The sequence below is a fragment of the Phocoena sinus genome, chromosome 14 (genome assembly GCF_008692025.1).
Source record: "Phocoena sinus isolate mPhoSin1 chromosome 14, mPhoSin1.pri, whole genome shotgun sequence".
Classification (NCBI taxonomy): domain Eukaryota; kingdom Metazoa; phylum Chordata; class Mammalia; order Artiodactyla; family Phocoenidae; genus Phocoena; species Phocoena sinus.
Window position 1 is genome coordinate 13454681 of NC_045776.1, and position 25407 is coordinate 13480087.

General features: G+C 38.9%; 1 protein-coding gene across 5 annotated transcripts in view; it reads left to right on the plus strand.

Annotated features, from left to right (window-relative positions):
• The window catches only part of PIGN (phosphatidylinositol glycan anchor biosynthesis class N), a 118169-nt gene extending 93442 nt beyond the window's left edge, over window positions 1–24727 (plus strand). For 4 of the 5 annotated variants that reach the window (XM_032602855.1, XM_032602859.1, XM_032602857.1 and 1 more), the window contains one exon: window positions 22203–24727. In XM_032602855.1, the coding sequence (XP_032458746.1) occupies window positions 22203–22326 (124 nt within the window). In that variant the 3' untranslated portion in view covers window positions 22327–24727. Of the gene's footprint in view, window positions 1–441; window positions 654–22202 lie in introns of those variants that run through there. The other variant, XM_032602856.1, reaches the window with a different exon arrangement.
• The last annotated feature ends 680 nt before the right edge of the window (window positions 24728–25407 follow it).

Sequence of the window (25407 nt, forward strand, 5' to 3'; positions counted from 1 at the left end):
GAAGGACTGTTTAGACACTGCAAGAGTAGTATTTAGAAGAGCGCATTGGGTCACAAGATCTAGGGAGAATGTATAGCATAAATAAAGGCAAAGATCTAATGGCACCTTAAGGAACCACTTATATTTATGGGTAGAGAACAGGAGGTGTGGCAATGAGGCTGAAAGAAGTGGCCAGAAAGGCAGGAGGAAACCAGGTGAGAGTAGTGTGGTGGAAATCAAAAGAACATTCAGGAAGGAGGGAGGTTATTGAGATGTTACAGAGAGAGTAAGTAGGAGAAGACATAAAGACATGCATTGGATTAAACAGTGGGTCATTGATGAGCTTGGCCAGGGACGGTTCGGGGTAAGATTTAATATTAGACGTCTGCACTGAATCAAATCCATTGATTTCTGGGTGAGGACCACAGACCAAAGATAATCATTTTTCTCCTCTCTACCAAGTCTTCAATAAAATAACAAACCCAGCAAAAGTGAAGAGAATAGAAAAATGACCATCAGCAAACGCAAGTTCAACAAATTCCTAGAAGATGGATAATCCAAGAGAGGATGAAGCAGCCCAGAATCTATCAGCGAATGCTGCCAAAGGAACAGAAAAGCCCACAGGCTCCAGGCTCATTCGGACAGTAATATGGAGCTCAGGAGTGAGGAAGGGGATTAACTGCATGTCTCTCAATCCAGTGATGGTACCAGTGGGCTCTCCATGGCCTCTTTCCTCCTTCCTTCATCCCCACGCAGGAAGTACTACTTTCTGCATTTTACTCCCAGGGAAAAACCAGAGGACACCTGGAAAGAGGCTGAGGAGATGTGAAGAATTTCACTGCTGTGACACATGTGCTTCTACCTCATAGAAAAACTGTCCTCCACTCTAGCATTCATAGCTTCCTTCCACCCCAGCCCAAAGGGCAGAGGCAGGCACCCCTCTTGCTAATCCTGAAACATGACATAGCAATTTTTATTACATACCCACAACTTACTGGCAACTATCCTATATGTGAGTTAGACCTAGAGGAAACCAAGACTTTCTTAAAAACTTAACACTACCCTCTGATTGCTATTCTGAATAGAATAGCAATTCTATTCCTAGATACCTACCCAAGAGAAGGAAAAAATATGTACACAGAAGACTTGTACAGGAATTTTCATAGTAGCTTTATTAATAATAACCAAAATCTGGAAACAACCCAGATGTTTATCAGCACTTGAATGGATAAACAAATTATGCTATATCCATAAAATGGAAAACTACTTATTAATAAAAAAATGAACAACTGATGAACCCAACTACATGGAGGAATCTTAAAATTTTTTTAATGAGTAAAAGAAACCAGGTGCATTAAGAGTACATATTGTATTATATCATTTATGTAAAATTCTAGAACAGACAGAATTAATCTATAGTCACAGAAAGCTGATCAATTGTTGTCTGGGCCTGGGAATTAGGGTAAGCATGCCTATAAATGGGCATGTGGAAACTTTTGGAATGATGGAAGTGTTCTACGTCTTGACTGTGATGATGGTTACATGGGTGAATCATTTGACAATACTCATTTAACCGGATACTTAAAATGGTTTCATTTTCTTATATATAAATTATACTTCAAAGTTGATTCATAAGGAAAGAACTAAAATAACTATCTAAAATTGACATGAGTAGGGTATAGTATAAGTCAGCCAAATCCTCCTCTTGCCTAGCAGAGACTTAATAAATGATGTTTTAAATTGATGCAATGTAAATCAATAAACAGCATCAATAAACAGCAATGTAAAGATACTAATTCATATCAAGGAGGTAACCACCAGAAGGTCTAAAAAGGGAAGCAGTTAGAGTGGTTGCTTGAGAAGTGGGTAAGAAAGAATGAGGGGTATTACTTTTCATTGTAAGCCTTTCTCCCTTATTTTGCTTTTTTAACGCTGTGTGTATGACTCAGATAAAAGTTAAAGGGAAGCCCTGAACCAAGATGGCAGAGTAGAAGGACGTGCTCTCACTCTCTCTGTGAGAGCACCAGAATCACAACTAGCTTCTGGACAATCATCGACAGGAAGACACTGGAACTCACCAAAAAAAGATACTCCACATCTAAAGACAAAGGAGAAGCAACAATGAGATGGTAGGAGGGGCGCAATCACAGTAAAATCAAATCCCATAACTGCTGGGTGGGTGACTCACAGACTGGAGAACACTTATACCACAAAAGTCAACCCACTGGAGTGAAGGTTCTGAGCCCCACATCAGGCTTCCTAACCTGGGGGTCCAGCAACGGGAGGAGGAATTCCTAGAGAAACAGACTTTGAAGGCTAGCGGGATTTGATTGTGGGACTTTGACAGGACTGGGGGAAACAGAGACTCCACTCTTGGAGGGCACACACAAAATAGTGTGCACATCGGGACCCAGGGGAAGGAGCAGTGAACCCAGGGGAGACTGAACCAGACCTACCTGCTAGTGTTTGAGGGTCTCCTGCAGAGGTGGGGGGTGGCTGTGGCTCACTGTGGGGACAAGGACACTGGCAGCAGAAGTTCTGGGAAGTGCTCCCTGGCATGAGCCCTCCCAGAGTCTGTCATTAGCCCCACCAAAGAGCCCAGGTAGGCTCCAGTGTTGGGCTGCCTCAGGCCAAACAACCAACAGGGAGGGAACCCAGCCCCAGCCATGAGCAGTCAAGTGGATTAAAGTTTTACTGAGCTCGGCCCACCAGAGCAAAAGTCAGCTCTACCCACCACCAGTCCCTCCCATCAGGAAACTTGCACAACCCTCTTAGATAGCCTTATACACCAGAGGGCAGACAGAAGAAGCAAGAAGAACTACATTCCTGCAGCCTGTGGAACAAAAACCACATTCACAGAAAGATAGACAACATGAAAAGGCAGAGGGCTATGTACCAGATGAAGGAACAAGATAAAACCCCAGAAAAACAACTAAATGAAGTGGAGATAGGCAGCCTTCCAGAAAAAGAATTCAGAATAATGATAATGAAGATGATCCAGGACCTCGGAAAAAGAATGGAGGCAAAGATTGAGAAGACGCAAGAAATGTTTAACAAAGACCTAGAAGAATTAAAGACAAACAGAGATGAAAAATACAGTAACTGAAATGAAAACTACACTAGAAGGAATCAATAGCACAATAACTGAGGCAGAAGAATGGATAAGTGACCTGGAAAACAGAATGGTGGAATTCACTGCTGCAGAACAGAATAAAGAAAAAAGAATGAAAAGAAATGACAGCCTAAGAGACCTCTGGGACAACATTAAACCCAACAGCATTCGCATTATAGGGGTCCCAGAAGGAGAAGAGAGAGAGAAAGGACCAGAGGAAATACTTGAAGAGATTATAGTCAAAAACTTCCCTATCACGGGAAAGGAAATAGCCACCAAAGTCCAGGAAGCACAGCGAGTCCCATACAGGATAAACCCAAGGAGAAACACGCCGAGACACATAGTAATCAAATTGGCAAAAATTAAAGACAAAGAAAAATTATTGAAAGCAGCAAGGGAAGAACGACAAATAACATACAAGGGAACTCCCATAAGGTTAACAGCTGATTTCTCAGCAGAAACTCTACAAGCCAGAAGGGAGTGGCATGATATACTTAAAGTGATGAAAGAGAGGAACCTACAACCAAGATTACTCTACCCGGCAAGGATCTCATTCAGATTTGATGGAGAAATTAAAACCTTTAGAGACAAGCAGAAGCTAAGAGAATTCAGCACCACCAAACCAGCTCTACAGCAAATGCTAAAGGAACTTCTCTAAGTGGGAGACACAAGAGAAGAAAAGAACCTACAAAAACAAACCCAGAACAATTAAGAAAGTGGTCATAGGAACATACATATCAATAATTACCTTAAACGTGAATGGATTAAATGCTCCAACCAAAAGACACAGGCTTGCTGAATGGATACAAAAACAAGACCCATACATATGCTGTCTACAAGAGACCCACTTCAGACCTAGAGACACATACAGACTGAAAGTGAGAGGATGGAAAAAGATATTCCATGCAAATGGAAATCAAAAGAAAGCTGGAGTAGCAATACTCATATCAGATAAAATAGACTTTAAAATAAAGAATATTACAAGAGACAAGGAGGGACGCTACATAATGATCAAGGGATCAATCCAAGAAGAAGATATAACAATTATAAATATATATGCATCCAACATAGGAGCACCTCAATACATAAAGCAACTGCTAACAGCTATAAAAGAGGAAATAGACAGTAACACAATAATAGTGGGGGACTTTAACACCTCACTTACACCAATGGACAGATCATCCAAAATGAAAATAAATAAGGAAACACAAGCTTTAAATGACACAATAAACCAGATAGATTTAATTGATATTTATAGGACATTCCATCCAAAAACAGCAGATTACACTTTCTTCTCAAGTGTGCACGGAACATTCTCCAGGATAGATCACATCTTGGGTCACAAATCAAGCCTTGGTAAATTTAAGAAAATTGAAATCATATCAAGCATCTTTTCTGACCACAATTTATGAGATTAGAAATGAATTACAGGGGAAAATACGTAAAAAAATACAAACACATGGAGGCTAAACAATATGTTACTAAATAACCAAGAGATCACTGAAGAAATCAAAGAGGAAATCAAAAAACACCTAGAGACAAATGACAATGAAAACATGACGATCCAAAACCAATGGGATGCAGCAAAAGCAGTTCTAAGAGGGAAGTTTATAGCTATACAAGCCTACCTCAAGAATCAAGAAAAATCTCAAATAAACAATCTAACCTTACACCTAAAGCAATTAGAGAAAGAAGAACAAAGAAAACCCAAAGTTAGCAGAAGGAAAGAAATCATAAAGATCAGAGCAGAAATAAATAGAAACAAAGAAAACAGTAGCAAAGATCAATAAAACTAAAAGCTGGTTCTTTGAGAAGATAAACAAAATTGATAAACCATTAGCCAGACTCATCAAGAAAAAGAGGGAGAGGACTCAAATCAATAAAATTAGAAATGAAAAAGGAGTAGTTACAACAGACATCACAGAAATACAAAGCATCCTAAGAGACTACTACAGGCAACTCTATGACAATAAAATGGACAACCTGGAAGAAATGGACAAATTTTTAGAAAGGTATACCTTCCAAGACTGAACCAGGAAGAAATAGAAAATATGAACAGACCAATCACAAGTAATGAAATTGAAACTGTGATTAAAAATCTTTCAAAAACAAAAGTCCAGGACCAGATGGCTTCACAGGTGAATTCTATCAAACATTTAGACAAGAGCTAACACCCATCCTTCTCAAACTCTTCCAAAAAATTGCGGAGGAAGGAACACTTCCAAACTCACTCTATGAGGCCACCATCACCCTGATACCAAAACCAGACAAAGGTACTACAAAAAAAGAAAATTACAGACCAATATCATTGATGAATATAGATGCAAAAATCCTCAACAAAATACTAGCAAACAGAATCCAACAACACATTAAAAGGATCATAAACCATGATCAAGTGGGATTAATCCCAGGGATGCAAGGATTCTTCAATATACGCAAATCAATCAATGTGATACACCATATTAACAAATTGAAGAAGAAAAACCATATGATCATCTCAATAGATGCAGAGAAAGGTTTTGGCAAAATTCAACACCCATTTATGATAAAAACTCTCCAGAAAGTGGGCATAGAGGGAACCTACCTCAACATAATAAAGGCCATATACGACAAACCCACAGCAAACATCACTCTCAGTGCTGAAAAACTGAAAGCATTTCCTCTAAGATCAGGAGCAAGACAAGGATGTCTACTCTCACCACTATTATTCAACATAGTTTTGGAAGTCCTAGCCATGGCAATCAGAGAAGAAGAAGAAATAAAAGGAATACAAATTGGAAAAGAAGAAGTAAAAGTGTCACTGTTTGCAGATGACATGATACTATACATGGAGAATCCTAAAGATGCCACCAGAAAACTACTAGAGCTAATCAATGAATTTGGTAAAGTTGCAGGATACAAAATTAATGCACAGAAATCTCTTGCATTCCTATACACTAATGATGAAAAATGTGAAAGAGAAATTAAGGAAACACTCCCATTTACATTGCAATGAAAAGAATAAAATACCTAGGAATAAATCTACCTAGGGAGACAAAAGGCCTGTATGCAGAAAACTATAAGACACTGATGAAAGAAATTAAAGATGATACCAACAGATGGTGAGATATACCATGTTCTTGGATTTGAAGAATCAATACTGTGAAAATGACTCTACTACCCAAAGCAATCTACAGATTCAATGCAATCCCTATCAAATTACCAAAGGCAGTTTTTATGGAACTAGAACAAAAAATCTTAAAATTTGTATGGAGATACAAAAGACCCCGAATAGCCAGAGCAGTCTTGAGGGAAAAAAAGGAGCTGGAGGAATCAGACTCCCTGACTTCAGACTATACTACAAAGCTACAGTAATCAAGACAATATGGTACTGTCACAAAAACAGAAACATAGATCAATGGGACAAGATAGAAAGCCCAGAGATAAACCCACACACCTATGGTCAACTAATCTATAACAAAGGAGGCAAGACTATACAATGGAGAATAGACAGCCTCTTCAATAAGTGGTGCTGGGATAACTGGAGAGCTACATGTTTAAGAACGAAATTAGAACGCTCCCTAACACCATACACAAAAATAAACTCAAAATGGATTAGAGACCTAAATGTAAGACCGGACACTATAAAACTCTTAGAGGAAAACATAGGAAGAACACTCTTTGACATAAATCACAGCAAGATCTTTTTTGATCCACCTCCTAGAGTAATGGAAATAAAAACAAAAATAAACAAATGGGACCTAATGAAACGTCAAAGCTTTTGCACAGCAAAGGAAATCATAAATAAGACGAAAAGACAACCCTCACAATGGGAGAAAATATTCGCAAACGAATCAACGGACAAAGGATTAATCTCCAAAATATATAAACAGCTCATGCAGCTCAATATTAAAAAAACAAACAACCCAATCAAAAAGTGGGCAGAAGACCTAAATAGACACTTCTCCAAAGAAGGCATACAGATGGCCAAGAAGCACATGAAAAGCTGCTCAACATCACTAATTATTAGAGAAATGCAAATCAAAACTACAATGAGGTATCTCCTCACACCAGTTAGAAATGGTGTCATCAGAAAATCTACAAACAACAAATGCTGGAGAGGGTGTGGAGAAAAGGGAACCCTCTTGCACTGTTGGTGGGAATGTAAATTAATGCAGCCACTATGGAGAACAGTATGGAGGTTCCTTAAAAACTAAAAATAGAATTACCATATGATCCAGCAATCCCACTACTGGGCATATACCCAGAGATAACCATAATTCAAAAAGACACATGCACCCCAATGTTCATTGCAGCACTGTTTACAATAGCCAGGTCATGGAAGCAACCTAAATGCCCATCGACAGACAAATAGATAAAGAAGATGTGGTACATATATACAATGGAATATTACTCAGCCATGCAAAGGAATGAAATTGGGTCATTTGTTGAGACGTGGATGGATCTAGAGACTGTCATACAGAGTGAAGTAAGTCAGAAAGAGAAAAACAAATATCGTATATTAATGCATATTTGTGGAACCTAGAAAAATAGGACCGATGAACCTGTTTGCAGGGCAGAAATTGAGACACAGATGTAGAGAACAAACTTATGGACACCAAGGGGGGAAAGTGGCGGGGGAGTGGCGGTGGTGGTGTGATGAACTGGGAGATTGGGATTGACATGTATACACTGATGTGTATAAAACTGATGACTATTAAAAAAATAAAAATGAGGAAGAGGAAGAGAAACAGGGAATAAGTATATTGTTAATATACTGAAATAAGACCAACAAAAAAAGGTTCCAAATAAAAAAAAAAAATTAAAGGGAAAGTCATAAATGAAATGGGAGGTCAGGAAGTAGAGTTTTAAGTCCAGACCACTCTTTCAAGCTTAATTGGAAAGGGAAGGAGAAATAGGGCAGTTATCACATGGGAATACTCTCACACCTCCTTTTGAGATTTTATCATTTTGTTTCAGCCATGAGTGATGTCAGGAATGATATTATAGTTGGAAGGCATGAATGTCCCTAGATCTGGTTACCCTGTGTCAAAACTGGGGTCCAGCATCGGGGCTCAAATGTAGTAAGCCTGTTCACAGAGTAGAGTAGTGACCCATCCCTGCAAGGTCAGAGCAAGGCGTTGCAACACAGAATCTCGTACCCAGCAGTTGTTTATTTGAGACATGGGCCCTGAGAGGCGTGATACAGGCAGTTCAGAGACCAGGGAATCTGTTTATATTTGGCAAAAGGCAAAACAAGACAGAAGTTCAAACTTGAGTTTGAGCTCAGGATGCCAAAGGCTTGCCCCGGTCACAGCTGTAGCACTAATAACCAACACTGGTATTGTGCCACCATGTTTACAGTATCTTCCAGCACATTATTTCATGTGATCTTTATCATAGCACTGTGAAGTACACATTATTTTCCACCACAGATATATTTACTGGCTCCTTTTACAGTTGAGGACCCTGTGGCCCTAAGGAGAGCGCGACTTGCTCATGCCACAGAGCCTGTAAATGGCTGAGCAGGTCAGGGAGGCAGCATTTGGGCACCAGGGCTGTGTATTCCCACTGACCCTAAGTGCCTCTACTTAGAATTCCCCAGAGTCTTTGTTTTGTAATTCTAATAACCTCTTTTTGAAAAGTGGCTCTGTGTCTAATCCCATGTTTGTGATTGTTGCAAAGGAACTATTCACTGCAAAGTTTTGAATTATATAAATCTAGGATTTACAGGAGAAAGAAATATTGATTAAGAGGGAATGGGCCAAGAGTAAGGGCATCTTAGGTCAGAAAAGTCCTGTTTTGTGCCAGAGGCCTTTGTTGAGTGTACAGAGCGGAGTTGTGTCCTCAAAGAGAAAATACTGAGAAGCAGGGAATGAGGCCGGTGGCAGCTTTCTGCTAGGGGAAGGCCGTCACGGGGTGTGCAGGCTGCCGACAGGCACCACAGACCCAAGCACACACACTGCCAAACTGCACGGCTGGCAAAGTGGCGTCTTATTTATGCCAGAAGATGGCAACAGATAGTCTCACACTGGTGGTTGAGAGAAAAACCTTGTGACATAAAGAAGACCCTCTTCCTAGGAGAGTTAAAAGATACGGTTAAAGAAACGCTGCAGTACTGTGATGCTTATGAAATTCTGAGGCTTTGTGTGTGCCCTAGAAGGACTTTTGCTAGGGCTACAGAGAGTCAAGGGCAAATTCAAGGACATAGTGATGAATCAAGATACCCATGAGCAAGGCCCTGATCAGAAATTTTCGTTAGCTGCGTCACCTTTGCTGACCTTGTTTACCTTATACTCAGGACTCCAGTAGAGGAGATTTCTTTTCAGCATTGGATCCCAGAATTCAGGACCTTTTTCCCCCACTTACTGACTTATTTAGTCTTTCATGCTTTCACTCAACAAGTACCTATTGAGCAACAACTCTAAGCCTGTCTTTCTCATTACATTGTGCCCTCTTGTTCACATCCATTTCTTGTCAGTTCTTCACGGATCCCATTCCATTCAGCACTGTTGGCCCTGTTCCCTTTCTGTCATCTTCAGTCTTTCATCGAAAACTTAATTAGCAGAACGTTCCCCTCAACACCAACCCCTCAAATTACTTTTTCTTTGCTTCATCTCTAGTAATATACTGTTTCATCAAAAAGAAGAAAAAGAAAGAAGGAAGAAAAAGAGAAAGGGAGCGGTGGGGAGGAGGCAGGGGAGAAGAGAGGGAGGGAAAGAGAGAGAAAGAGAAAGAATACCCTTTTTAGCATTTCATTTTCCACCTTCTGGCATCAACATCAGCCCTTGATCCACTCCGGAAGTCCTGTATCCTTCTTTGTCCAAAAATTATTTTCTCTCTTTCCCAGTCTTTCATGTTGCTTGTTTAAAGATAGTCACCGTTTTTCTCTGGAAAATTCTGCAATGTCTTTCTTTAGAAATGTTAAGTTAAACTGTTTTAAGGAATTTAATGCAATTATGTTTATCTCTCCTCCTTTCTGGGATCACTAGAAGTTTCCAGAAACCTTTTGGAGGATTGGATTGTTTTGCCACAGAAAAAAACTTATACCCAAATCTGGGGAAAAGCCAGATTAAATTAAGCAGCAAATGAGTAAAGTTAAGGATTATTGAGAAAGGTATTAAATTGATATAATAATTAGTATTAAAATGTCATTTATTGCACACAGTGTATTAGGAGTTTTCCATAGGTTATTTCATTAGTTTTAATGACAATGATGTGAAGAAAATATAATTATTTCTACTTTACAGCAGAGGAAACTGGCTCTGAAAGACTTTAACAATAACATGGAATACGTAGGTTTCAGTTTTTGGAATTGTATGTACATTTAATATATAGATCATTTCTTCAGGAAAAAGTATATAGTGAGCATTCACCATCCATGAAGCATCCCCAGGTGTTACCAAGGGCCCAAAGATGAATGGGATTGCCTTCTCAAGACTTGGTGATGCCCCACTGCTAGAGATAGATAACTCCTGCATCAGAGTTTTTCGTAGGGAATTCGAGCACTGAGGGGGAAGTTCTACTGTATAACTTATAAGGAATATTCCAGCCCTGGAAGGATATGACTCTGACACGTGGCCCCTGCATGCAGGGTTGTAAGACAGAATAACTGTAATACGAGGCAGCATGTGCTTAAGCGTTATGTGAATACCAAATGGAGGCCGCTTCAATTCCAACTTCAATGACTGAGAAAACATTGCTCAAGGTCAGCATTTGAGCTGGGCCTTGAATGAAGGGTATAATTTCAGTTAGGAGACTTAGAGTATTTTCGGCGGACAGAATGGATATGAGCAAAGCATAGAGGTGAAAAAGCCCAATGCCTACTCATCTGGAGTGTGATAAATAAGTTGAATTTCAGAAACCTTAGGTTTTGGATAAACAAATTTCCAGAAAATAGCCTTTGGGAACCTTAACTTGGAGAACCTTGGATACAAAACTACAGTGTACATTCTGTTGGCATATAAGTGAGCAGCCATGTACTCTGGTTCCACTGGAGCTTTAATATTTTCGATGTTACTTCCACAAGTGAATTATTGCCTAGGAGTTAGGAATCTTGACTGACTGCCTTTTTTATACACGTTCATTCTGTGGAGTGACGGGTGGGGTAGAATGTGTCTGGAAATGGAGGAACTAACTAAACCAGCACCATCAGGGTGATTAAGCATTATCCTTAAGTGCTCCTGGCATAACCTTAACAGTCGGGCTTCAGTTCTCTTTTGATCCCTGAAGTTATTCTGTGCTTCCAGGCATAATTTTTTCCTGCTTCCTTCAAGGTCTGTCCTCCCAGGCTTCAGTGATATTACAGGGCCCGTTACCATGTCATAGTACTTTGCACTAAATCCAAATTGCCAACTTTGACAGTCTTTTTCCTTGATAAGGTTTTTCTTTTCTTTAAAAAAATTATCATAATATATACATAACAAAAAAATCACCTTAACCATTTTAAAGTATACAGCTCAGTTTTATTAAATATATTCACATTGCTGTACAGCTAATCTCCAGAACTTTTTCATCTTGCATAACTGAATCTCTATACCCATTAAACAGCAGCTCCCCATTTTCCCTTCCCCTCAGCCCCTGGAATCCACTTTTCTACTTCCTGTCTCTATGAGTTTGGCTACTCTAGGTACCTCGTATAGGTGGAATCACACAATATTTGTCCTTTCATATCTGGCTAATTTCACTTAGGGTAATGTCCTGAAGGTTCATCCATGTTATAGCATGTATCAGAGTTTCCTTCCTTTTGAAGGCTGAATAATATTCCATTGTATGTATATATCACGTTTTGTCTATCCATTCATCCATCAGTGGGCACATAGGTTGCTCCCACCTTTCGCTATTGTGAATAATGCTACTATAACATGGGTGTTCATTATCCATTCGAGTCCCTGCTGTCAGTTCTTTGAGATACACACCCAGAAATGAGATTGCTGGATCATATGGTAGTTCTGTTTTTAATCTTTTGAGGAATTGCCATAATGTGTTTCATAGCAGTTGTGCCATTTTATTCCTACCAGTAGTGCAGAAGACGAATTTCTCCACATTCTCACCAATCCTTGTTTTCTTTTCTTTTTTTGATAGTAGCCACCCTGATGTGTGTGAAGTATATCTCATTGTAGTTTTGACTTGCATTTCCCTAATGTGTCATGATGTTGAGCATTTTTCATGTGCTTGTTGGCTATTTGTATGTCTTCTTTGGCAAAATATCTGGTCAAGTCCTTGGCCCATTTTTCATTTGAGTTATTTGGTTTTTTATTGTTGAGTGGTAGGAGTTCTTTATGTATTTTGGACATTAACCCCTTATCAGATATATGATTTGCAAATATTTTCTCCCATTCTGTGATTTGCTTTTTCACTCTGTTGATTATGTCCTTTGCACAGAAGTTTTAAATTTTGATATAGTCCAGTTTATCTATCTTTATTTTTGTTACTAAAAGAGGCTTTGACCCATTGCAAAACTTGAATTTAGTATCTAGTGTGATGTTCTTCTTGGCACGTGTGTGGTACCTCCAGGCCTCTTCCTTGCATTCCTTTACACAACCATCATGGGAAATAAAGTGTTCATCAGAGCACAAAATAATAGCAAAAAAGAGACTGCAGAGGCATAAAACAAACAATGAGCATCGTTCAAACCAAGGGAAACAGAATGGTGCATTAGCACTTGTAGGCTGTGAATGCATTAATGACCCCTCCCTCAGCAGCACTAGCCATGAGAAAAGGACGTTAACCCTGTGGTTCAGTACTGTACTTCATTTATACTACATATTAAAATAGTATATAATTAATTAATGCTATACAGGGTAAAAACTGTGCTGTAGAAATATTTTGTGGTAATAGTATTTTTTTATAAAGGGAGCTGCCCTACACATACAGGGATCATATGTCCAGGTTTACCTGGAGCAGTCCTGGTTTATGCCTTTTGTCCCGGTGTAATCTTCACATCCTCATCTATACAACATTAAAAATCCAAAGTGGATGGGAAGAGAATAAAGGCGTAGCCAGTTAATAAGTATGTTAAACCTCAGTTTATCTCAGTCTTAATGCTTCATCATCACGAGTCTAACTCCCATAGGTAAAATGGGATGCTTGCTCTGAGAGACTTCAGATTTCAGAGCTCAGTTCTATTCATCAGGCTGAGAACATTGAACTATCCTACATAAATTACCCACATCCTATCCCGGTCATTCCTGCTGAAATATCTCTTTGCTCTGCTCTGTTTGTCTTCTTTGTCTTTTATTGTATTGTACAAAAGATGCCTACTTAAGAAAGGAAGATGATGGGGAGTGGGGAGGTGGAAGAGGTTGGGGTGCAGAGACAAAATGAAATCTGAGTTAGTGGAATTAAGCTTTCTAAGTGGAATTGCCCCAATTGATGCTGCAAGGTGAGGTTTTCGTTGCTGCTGCTGCTCTTGTTGGTGAGTTAGAATTCTAAAATCTTTCCTTTGCATCCTGTATAGCAGTAATGGCATATAGTACCGCAGTGAACCATGTGATACAGGTCTAGTGCGCAGAAGTGGTTCATGCATCTTCATAAGCATCTGATTGATTGCCAGGAAAAGGCTTGGATAGTGGGGGAAAATACACTTCAAGATCCAAAACTAAAGCACCGTATAATAAGGTTCCCCTATCGAAACTTCATTATTCCACTTTTTCCTGCATTTTATTTGTGAGAATATTGCTTTTAAGTTTTGGCTTTCTAATTATTCCTATGTGGATATACATTTGAAAAGCTGAGCAGTTCCTTGTCATGTTGCAGATATTATTAAACTTACTGTCATAATTTCCTTAATGGGAACCAGGGTTATTTGAATTGTGCTCCTGCAGTGGTTTCCCTCTGTGACAAATTTTATTTCCAAACTCCTTTGTATTAGTAACACAGTTAATAACTTCAGCCATTCCATGCCTATTATTCACAGGAATGGAATGTTGTCCTTTTGTCCTTTTTATTGCTTTATAAATTTTATTGCTTTATAAATACATAAATGGTGAGAACCTGTCCTAGAATTTGAGAGAGGACTAGGGGCTAATGACCCCCATGAATGCAGTCTGACATGTATCTGTAATGTCTGTAGTGCCGTTGTGGGGACTGCAGTGGGTTTTCAAAATAGGTTGGAGAGATTCCTCACCTATGAGTTTCAGGTTAATAAATAAGAGTGTCTTTAAAAATAAAGATTGCATTGCTAGGGCATAAGACAGGATATCTGTTTGTAAGTGTAGTCCAATATGTTCAAAATGCATCTTTGGAGCAGATTTTACCAGACTTTAATGGAAACTGTTAAAGGAATACACTCCAGTCAGTATGATCACCTGAAACCGTGGGTGTAATTTCAGTGGTTTTCTGGAGAACCTTGTGGCATCAGGTGTTTTTTTCAACAGCCATGTGAAAAATACCCTACTCAGGCCATGAAACTGGGTTGGGCCGACAGAGCTATAATTTAGCATTTTCTTCTTTTGATCTTTTACACAGTTTCTTCATTTATAGCAGGCCGTAAACTTTACAGAGTATTGCCTTTTATATTCCATACTGAGAGAAGTGCATTTTTTAAACTAGAGAAAAAATTCCTTTGAGGGAATTTTCATAACTATAAAAACATAGATTTAAATGTATGTTCTGAATGTATTTGATATGAGGTGAATAGCCATCATCATCAGTTTGCACTTTAGTTTGATAGTGGTATTCATTTGGACTTTGTTTCCTACATGCACTATTGTTATACATTATTAAAGTATAAATGACAACTAAAGTATCACTTCTATCTTTAGATATAGTGAAAACTTAAGTCCAGTAATATTTTAATATCCTCCTAAATGTAATTAATAAGTGCCATAAAATATCTTTACACTTGACAATGAATACTAAGCTTTATTAAAATCAATGATTCTCAACCTGTTTCTTCCCCAGTACATCTGACAGATAGGACCTGCTTCTATTGCCCATTATCCTAATTGAGAAGTATAATCAACCTTTTATCACCCATTGTACACATTGAACAGGCCTGCCTGGTGATTCTGTATGCCCCTCCACACACAGACCCTGTCCCTTTACCATCTCATATATATACCTTTAGAATTACTGATTTAAATGCTGTCAAAATAGTCAAGGGAAGAGAGTGGGAACAGCGGAACTCATTGCAAGTAGAAATTTGATGCTCCTTTAACTCTGCTATGCTATGATGACACCAAGACTTGATTGATGGAAAATATAACAAACTGAATGCCTTAGACTCAGTGGCACAAAGAAGATGAGCTTCACAACTGTTCCCTGCCATCGATGTTAGCTTAAATGAGCCAAGAGTCCATGATTTCAGGCCACTTCAGGCCAAGGAGATAGGTGATCTGTGGAATACCTTTTATAAATAGACTGTCACTAAATTTGAGGATGGGTCACCTACTTTCTGGTTTTACAAAACTACTTTGTTAAGAGATCAAGTCATATTTAATATTTTAAAGTTTTAAAAAACACCTAAAATTGATAGTAAAATTTAATGGGAAAAACATCTGCTAGAATATAATCTCTTCTTTTTTTTTTACAGCTTTATTGAGGTATAATTTATATATCACAAAATTCATCCATTTTAAGGTTTTAAATGATTTAAATCACTTCAGTGATTTTTCAGCAGATTTATGGAGTTGTGCAACCATCACCACAATCTAGTTTTTGAATATTTCCATCACTGAAAAAATTCTCCCGTGCCTAATTCAGTTCTATGCAATTCCCATACCTGGCCCCAGGAAACCACTACTCTGCTTTCTGTCTCTACAGATTTGCCTATTCTGGACATTTCAATAAATGGAATCATACGATATGTAGTCTTTCACATCTGTCTTCCTCCAGTTAGTGTGATGTTTTTGGCATTCCTTTATGTTGTAGCATGGATCAGTACTTTGTTCCCTTTCATTGCTGAATAGTGTTCCATTGTATGGATAGGCCACATTCTGTGTATTCATTTTATAGTGTGACTTTTTACAGTCCTCATGGCTTTTCTTCATCTACCTGCCTCCTAACCTCCTTGCCTGGTCTTCCCATGGAACCAGGGTCAGATTGGGCTGTCCTGGATTTGATCCTCGAGGCTGTAGACTGGGCAGTTTGCATTCCGTCCCTCATCTCACCTCTGACTCCAAACTCCAGTCCCTGGGTTGGGGAGTGAACCTTCTTATAACATGAAGAATTGTGACTATTATATCCAGCTTATTGGGTTGAGGACTTTTATCTCAGGAACCATTGCAGATTTTGAAGTCCTGTGAGGAACAGAAATGGGAGAGAGTTGAAGATTTCTGTGATAATTATGAGCTTGGCCAAGAGTTCTATGTCATAATTTGTAAACATCACATAAATAGAAACGTATCACAAGCTCACTGTAGAAAATACAGAAAGCATGTAGAAAAAGTAAGAAGTCACACATAATTCAATGTCTCAGAGTTAACCTCTGTCCAACAGGTTGATGTATCTCCTTTTAGACTTTATTTATATGCAAACATATACAGGTTTGTTTTTTTTTAAGTTGGCTTTCTATGATAACCATTTCCCGATGTCATTACTTTTAAAAACATGAAGGTTATTGTAACAAGAAAGGTGTGAGGAGAAACATGGTAGGGAGAGAGTTCAGAAAGACAGTTGATGTCACTTATGGCTTTGAAGGTCATTGTAAGGAATTAGGAATTTATTCCAAGTATAAGGCAAAGCATTAGACTCTTGAGCAGGGAAGTATTTGATACGCTTTATATTTGGAAACAACACTTTGGCCAATATGGAGAACATACTCAGGGATCGAGAGAGGGAAGAGGAAGATTGGTTAATAGGCTCTTGCAGTATTCTAAACTAGAGATGATGACAGCTTCGACTAGGGCAGTGATTCAAAATGGTAACAAGAGGCTAGATTTACAAAGTATTCTGAAAGAGAGGTGAGTGGAAGTTGTTAATGGACTGGATGTGCTAGGAGAAGAAAAGGTGAGAATCAAGGGTGACGCCTAGGTTTTTTATCTTGAGTAACTAAGTGAATGAACAGTAAAGCCATTTCCCGAGATGGAGAAGCCCCTCAGAAAAGTGAGGTTGATGAAGGAAGATTTGGGAAATTAAGAGCTGGGTTTTACATATCAAATTTAAAATGCCTTAGATTAGGATGGTGCCAGAGGAAGCCATGGGATCTTGGAAGAGTTTTTCTTTTATTTTTAGGATGAGAGAAATTACACATCTGCGTGGTGACAGCTTTGCTCGCTTTAGAGAAGGGGAAAATGTCGCTATGAGAGAGAGGGGGAATCATTGCAAAAGTAAAGTCCTTTTGTAGGAGAGTTGAAACAGGATCCAAAATGGAAGTGGAGGGGTTTGTTTTAGACAGGATCAGTTGCAGGAGGAAATATGGACAGATATGGGTGTTTTAGTAGGTTGGGGGCAAGAAGAGAAGTTCTCTCTTAGCTCTCAGTAAAGTTTTCTCAAATAAGCAAAGTCATCTCCTGAGAGGGGAGGAAGGTGATAGAACTTTGAGGAGAGAAGAAAGGACATTAAATGGTTTGACTTGGAGACAGAAAAATAATTCACAAGTGTGCAGTCAGAATTGAGGCATTCATGAGAACCAAATCTCATCTGTGCCCATAAAATTAAAGTGAGCCTAGCCAGAACAGTCATGAGTTTTTTGTGATGGTTCCTTTATCTTTAGTGTACGGTGCTTTCTGTTCCCCTCCCTGGTTCTGATTATTGATTCTAATGCCAGAATTACACTTATCTTTATGTTTTAATATCTCCTAGGGCTAGTTTTACTTCATTTTGGGAGACTCTTTGTTTCTTTAAATATTTTGGGATTTTGTCTTTTATCATTTAATTTTGATTATATGTCTATGACTTTTATTTTAGGGGAGTCTGATTTCAGTCCAGGCTAAATCTGCCAGGGTATATAAAACAAAAGAAGATTTTCTGATTTCTTTTAATTACAAATTACCATTTTTAATAATTTAACAAATATTGAAGGGCCCACAGGGCCTTGAATTGGACCTTAAAGATGAAATGGGGAGAGAAACAGGGACCGTGGTCCCTGCCTCCAGGGACCTGACAGCCTAGGGCAGAGGTCAGCAATCTATGACCCTTTAGCACAAGCCAGCCCACCTGCTGTTTTTGTGCTGTCTGCAAGCTGCCAGTTGTTTTCAATTAAACATTTTGACATAATTATGGGTTCACGTGAGATTGTAAGAAATAATACAGAAATCCTGTACTCCCTTTACCCAGTTACCCCCAAGGGTAACTTCATGCAACAAAGCTATAGAACAACCAGGATATTGACGTTCATATTGTCAAGATACAGAACAGCTTCTATCAACACAGGATCCTTTGTGTTGCCCTTTTATTGGCAAAACCACTTCCTTCCTGCTTCCATTCCTCCTTAACCCCTAGCAACCATTAACTTTTTTTCACTTCTGTAGTTTTGTTATTTCATGAGTGTGACATATGTGGGATTATACAGTATGTAACGTTAATTATACAGTATGTAACATGATGGGATTAGCTTTCTTTGCTCAGCATAATTCTCCGGTGATGCATCCAGGTTGTTGTGTGTTTCAGTGGTTCATTCCTTCTTATTTTGGAGTAGTATTCTGTAGTACCGATGTACCACAGTTTGTTTAGTCATTCACCCATTGAAGAACTTTGAGGTTATTTCCAGTTTGGGGCTATTATGAATTAAGCCTCTAAACATTCTTGTGAACATCAGTTTTTATTTCTTTGGGATAAATGTCCAGAAGTACACTTGCTGGGTCATATAGTAGTTGCATGTTTAGTTTTATAAGAAACTACCAAACTGTTTTTTGACTGACTGGAGTAGAAATCCAGGTTCCCCATTCAGCCTCCATTGACGCCCAAAGGGGTCTCCTCGTTATTACAGAGGAGGGGAAGGAATTACAGTTCCCCACTGGGCCTCCCCTGGTATTTCCGTGGCTAGGAAGGGCTGGAAGTCCTTATTGCTCCCCTACATGACCTCCACTAACATCACAGTGGGGAAGGGAATGGCCTTGTTAACTCTGGGCGGAGGTGAATGACTTTCCACTGGGCCTCGTCTGATACTACCCCAGTGAAGGGGGCCCTCATTACTGCTGGACGGGGGTGCAAGTCGAGGCTTCTCACGTGGTCTCCACTGACACTGTCGGGCAGTGGGAATTGCTCGTCACTGCCAGGTTTGGGTGAAAGTACCAGCTTTCCTACTCAGTGTTCTCTCATGCCATGGGGGTTCAGGGTCAGGGATGGATGGGGGTTGGAGTACCTCATCAAAGCCTGGTGAGGGTGGAAGTGTAGGCTCCCCACTCGGCCTTTGCTGGAGCAGGTAGGAGCCGAACCACCATTTTTTCTGTGGTTTCTGCCTGAAGTGGAACAGTTACTGTCTAAAAGTTTTCCGTCTTTTGGGCCTGCCCCATTCCTTGTCTGTCCTTTGGCTAGAGAGTAGGCTTTTGTTATCATGTTGGGTTGTTTCGGGGGTGGGTTGGGCTATGTCCATTGGCATTTCTGGTTTGTTCCAATTTGTTCCAGCAAAAAGAAAATCCAGGGAACTACCCACTGTGTCATTCCTTGGGTCCCAAGATCCTTAACCTGTGTGTATTCTATCCACTGTTCAGTCTTCTTATGTTTCTTTTATATACAATTCCCAGGGTTTTTGTTGTACTTGGCAGGAAGAATAGGGGAAAGTACACCTACCTACTCCATCTCCAGGAAAAGGAAGATTTTCTGATTTTTTTTTTTTAAAGCTTCTAGTTTTCTAACACCTCTGTGCTGTGATAAACTTGAATTGCCCCACTTTGGAAGATGTTTAAAGTAAGATCAGTCAACCGGTTACCAACTTAAGTGTGATAAAATTTCAGCATAACTCACATAATTTTGGTAATATAATCTTGTCTATTTTGGCATGAGTTGTTCAAGAGCATTCTGTTAAAATAAATATCTAGATAGTTTTATTCCCAGAAGGGCTTTGTAGAATGATAAAAATGTCTTATCATTGTTTTCATTTTTAAATAAATAATTATCAGTGATTTATTTCCTCTGTAGCTACTGAAGTTGGAAAGTAGCTTTGTAAAATCTACATAATTAAGTGGTAGATAAGAGCTATATCATATTCATTCAGGGTTAAAAAAATATATACAAACACACATACACACAAACACATACACACATAAATTTAAGTAGAAGAAAATTCCAGGTCCAATATTCTATTACATTATGTTTACAGTGAAAATAAACAAACATTTCAAAACTCTTAATGTTAATATTTGGCTAGCAGTTGAAGATCTAATTTTATTGTTTTCTTTTTAGGTCAGGAGCCTACCCTAGTCCAGAACCAGATTTCTAACATAACTAGTTCTCATTCTTATTTTTTAATTAGCCAACTCTTCTATATCAAATTTACTTTACAAGATGAACCAGTGAACCTAGAGAAAGATTCTAAAGAGGCATCAGTGCCTTTCCAAAGGAAATCCTATCAAACCATAAAGCTTTACAATTGGAGGTTCTTGCTTAAAAGCTTATAACAATACCAAAAATAAATAAATAAATAAAAGCTGCATCGAGTAGAGGCCCTTCTTTCCTGGCCTTGAGGGGCCTTGCCTATGGGGCAGTTACCTGACAGCACAGTGAAGCTTTGCCTAGGTTGGCCTAGGGCCAGCAGTTTGACATTTTGGGGGGCTGCCCACCTACTGGACTGGAGTTATTGAGAAGGTGGGAGGGAGGCCTGCAGGCCGCTGTTCCCTTTCCCCTTAGTCTCCATGTCCCTCTCTGTGATCGGCCTGTTTTACAGGCACCCAAAAGGCACCTTCCCAGATGCCCTAAGACAAGTTCCCTGGGGCTTGCCCTGGGGGGCCATTCTTGGGAAGGGGCTTCTTTAACCCACACCAGGACTTCTGTTTGCTGGGGGTAGAGGAGAGGAAAGGGGAGAAAATATGACCTCCCTTCATCAAGCCAGCTTGGTTACAGGCCTGCGGAACCTTCCCTTCACCTTTGTTGAAGGGTGTAAAATGTGTGAATCTATTATGAAGTTAGACAGGTAAACACAACTCTGATAGGCATTGTGAATAAACTTGCCAATCTGCACTGAAGCTTAGCTTGGGCAATACTGTACTAGTATCACTATAGGAAGCCTCTGCTTTGTTGCACATTTGTCAGATCTGTGTCCTAAATTTCGTTCCATATTTCCAAATTTATCATCAAGCCGTGTACTATGTACTGTGTTTAAAAAGAAAAACTGAAAAAAAAAAAAGAAAAAACTGAACATTTAATATTGCTGATAGATGGGAACTGGGATTGAGTAATTTTAAGCGTATTCTATCTTCTTCCAGAAGTCTTGGGGATAGTAGCTTTGACTCTGAGATTAATAGAGAGATGTGTCCCTTTTCTTTTGTTTAGATTCTTTGACTAAAACTTTCACTTCACTGAATTTGAGTTTGGGTAACATTTTTCTTTCTTTGTGGCTGGTACTTTTGTCAAAGTACTTCTAACTTACGTCAAAACATGGGATGGCATGGTCTAAAACATCAGAATACTTAACTTGGGGACATCATGGGGAGTCTGTGGATATTATTCAGAGTATATAAGAATTAGAGGGGGGGAAATTATCTTTATTTTTCTAAAAGCTAAATTTTAAAATTCAGTTTCTAATGGTGACAAAGACACAGGCACTACTAATATCACTCAGACATTTTCATATCATTATAGTTGTTGGAGCTATCTCAAAATATTATGTTCATCACTACTTCTACAACAAATTTGTTCTTTTTAACGTATTGATATCTATTTCAAAATCATTGGTATCCTCTGTAATTCTGTGTATTTTATATACACAGTTGACCCTTGAACAACATGGGTTTGAACTGCATGGATCCACTTATATGTGGATTCTTTTCAATAGTAAATGCTGTAGTACTACAAGATCCGTGGTTGGTTGAATGCGAGGATGCCAAACCATAGATACTTAGGAACCTTGGATGCTGAGGGCCAACTATAAAGTTATAAGCTGATTTTCGACTTCTCAGAGGGTCAGCACCCCTAATCCCTGAGTTGTTCAAGGATCAACTGTACATTTAGAAACATTAGTTAGAGGAATCTTATGCTTTTCCTCTTATGTGTTCTCTCTGCCTGTAACGTGTTTCTTTTTCTCCTTCTGTAGCATCAGCCACTACGTGATTGTCATGTCCTTGACCATCTTTCTGGTGTTTCTCAATGGCCTGGCACAGATGCTCACAACAAAGAAACTCAAACTCTGTGGCAGACCCAAAAGCCACCTCACATGATGTTGCCAAAGCCATCACTCAGCATCCAGATCCTGGTTCTCATTCTCCTTGTCAACTAAAATCTTTTCAAGGATTCATAAATGAGATGGATATTAATGTATAACATACTCTGCTCATCTAAAGGAAATTATATGTGGAATTCTGAATTTATGGGTTATCTGGAATAAAGGAGCTTCCATTTTCTTTAGGTTTTGCATGAAGTCATGGTTACATCTGTGGAAAAGCAGAGTAAAGCATTCTGCATTTTCATTTTTTCCTTTAGTTGGCAACTTCTCTCACCGATGTTTCAGAGCACCTGTAACAATCTCTGGTCCCCAGCTGTACAGCTTCCTGTATTATATGCAGAGGAGAATGTGCTCCTGAGGGGGCAGTACTGATCACATCCAAAATCAATGCACTGGCTGAACATGAAGTAAATCACCAGGTGGCACCATAAATATTTATCAACTCTCAGCACTTGTTTTGCAAGTAGTTCTAACTACTAAACAACATTAGAAAGACAGTCAGGATGTGTAGGAAAATGTTTGCAGGTGTTTTTCATTTTTCTTCTGTATTCAGCAATACTATTTTATGCTTTTTAGTGCTTTTTTAGTTTTCATAATCAGCTAGATGCAGGTTTTACCTTCACTTTTTTTTTTTTTCCATTTCTGGATTCTCATGGAATTTCTGGAGATAGAAAAGCAGAAAAAGCTTGTTATTTGTGTCTTGTCCATGGGGAAAAAGATTTAAATGATTAGTTTTGGGGGGGTTTTAAAATTTTTATTTTATTTATTTATTTTTGGCTGCATTGGGTCTTCGTTGCTGTGCGCAGGCTTTCTCTTGTTGCAGAGCACGGGCTTTAGAGCGCAGGCTCAGTAGTTGTGGCACACAGGCTCCGTAGTTGTGGCTCACAGGCTCTAGAGCGCAGGCTCAGTAGTTGTGGTGCATGGGCTTAGTTGCTCCGCAGCATGTGGGATCTTCCCAGACCAGGGCTCAAACCCATGTCCTCTGCAATGGCAGGCGGATTCTTAACCACTGCACCACCAGGGAAGCCCCTAAATGATTAGTTTTTAATTGTAGATTCAATAACTGTTACTTCCAAAGCTTTTATCATGTATTATTCCAACAGAATTCTTTAAATCAATGGTTAAACTTTCTGAAAATATCATAAGTCAGTGTTAAAATTGCTTTTCTTTCTGGTTGTGAGATTCTAGCTCAAAGGCCCAAAGTTCTCTCGTTAAAGTTTAATTTCTATTCATAAACTAATTTTAATGGACAAAATATTTTGAGAGTAATTTTTATTTGGATTCTTCATAAAGTGACCTTAGATGTCACTGTGGAGTTGGCCTTTTGCCCATGGTGAGCCGGGGAGAGTTTGGCTGATGCTAAGCTTTCTTGGTCTGAGTCCCATTTTTAAAAAGTAATTGATTTTGAATTAAGTTATAGCATCACTAATTCATTATTAATGATGAGGAAGCCCTCTACAAATTAGCAGATTTTTCAAATTGGCAGGTGAGTGAACAGATACAATTTAGGAGATTTGAAAATCAGTTTGGCAAAATGTACTTTCTTAATTCCTATTTATGATGAAGTATAGTTTATAAATTGACTTTTGATAGTACTTCAGGGTATCCAGCGAAGCATTATAGTACAAAAAACAAGAGACGTATTGATGTCAATGTAAGACCTCTGCAGTCTGTAATATGAAATCTAGGTGGACAGCTAAGAAGCTGCTGAAACGGTATTGGCAGGTGGCGAACCCATGAACTTTCACATTGCCATCAAAGGATTTTGATCAGTCTTTTCACAAGTCATAGAAAACTGACTTTATAAACACTTATTATTTTTCCTTTTATATCTAGTTTTGCCTTTCTTCTTTCTCCAGATTTTCACACAGAGGAATTAATATTTTATTACAACATGGTAAAAGGTGCTCTGTGCTTTATCTTTATTTTGCTTTTCGAAGCACATCTTTTTAATATTGTTTCAAGTCAGTGTGAATTTACAAAACATGAATTGCCCCTACAGCCACAGGCCAGCCTTGCTCTACTGTGACAGGACCCCTCAGACTCACCTGGGAACAGTGCACTGGATGGGCCTTTTCTATTGCACAGCTTATCAGAATATCTTGAAGTGTTTTGAAATGCATATTTTTATATTGAAAAACAGAAAATATAAATAAGATTTAAGTAAAATATATTTCTGTTTAAGGCATTTACTTTTTCATTGTAACTATAAATACCAGGTTTTCAAGTCAAGACTTAAGACATTTGCTGATTAACATTTGTTTAAATTAAGAATTGCTGTAAGAATTAAAGTGGGCATATCAGGTTGAGAAAATATTGAACAACAAAAAAACCATGCTATGTCACATGGACTGTGAATAAATCTTGGAGGAAACCCTAAGGATTTAGGAAACTATCTGCAGCCTGTCTGTAATCTATGAATGCTTTAATTCTCTCTACTATTTTTTTTAATGTGCTGTATTTAGAACACAAAATGTGTTTTTATTTTTTCGGGAAATGATGTTATAAGCAGTAGTATATTCTCACAATAATCCCCTCAAACGATTTAACAATGATAGAGCTGAACTACTTACCTAGAAAACTACTTACTCATCACTTATGATACTGTTTCTCATGAAAAACTCATTCCGAATTTTAGTCAACTCAGATATTAGGAGCATATATGTCCCCCACCTCCAGCCCCACCCTTACACACTTGTAGTGGACTGGGGACTCCTTTGGCCTTCACCTTTTGATACATAACTGTGCCATCAAATATGTAATTTCTGATGGAGCAGGCCCAGAGGGCATGGGGTCGGGGCATTGCATGGGGATTGTCTCTAGATGCCCTCTGGTCGCGGAGGGGAGCCAGGAGAGCCCCCCTCCCCACCGCAGAGAATGAGCTAAACCAACACAAATCATTTAGGGAGGATCCCCTTCAAGCAGTTCTGAGGACTACTTTAAGAGATCTGAGATAACTTGGTAATGTCTCACCTTTTCAGAGTTGTTCTTTTTATACTGACATTCTATCTGTAAAATGCTTGAGAGTGGGATTGTTAGGGTATGTGCTTTCAGCACTGTAGTAATATCTTGTAGC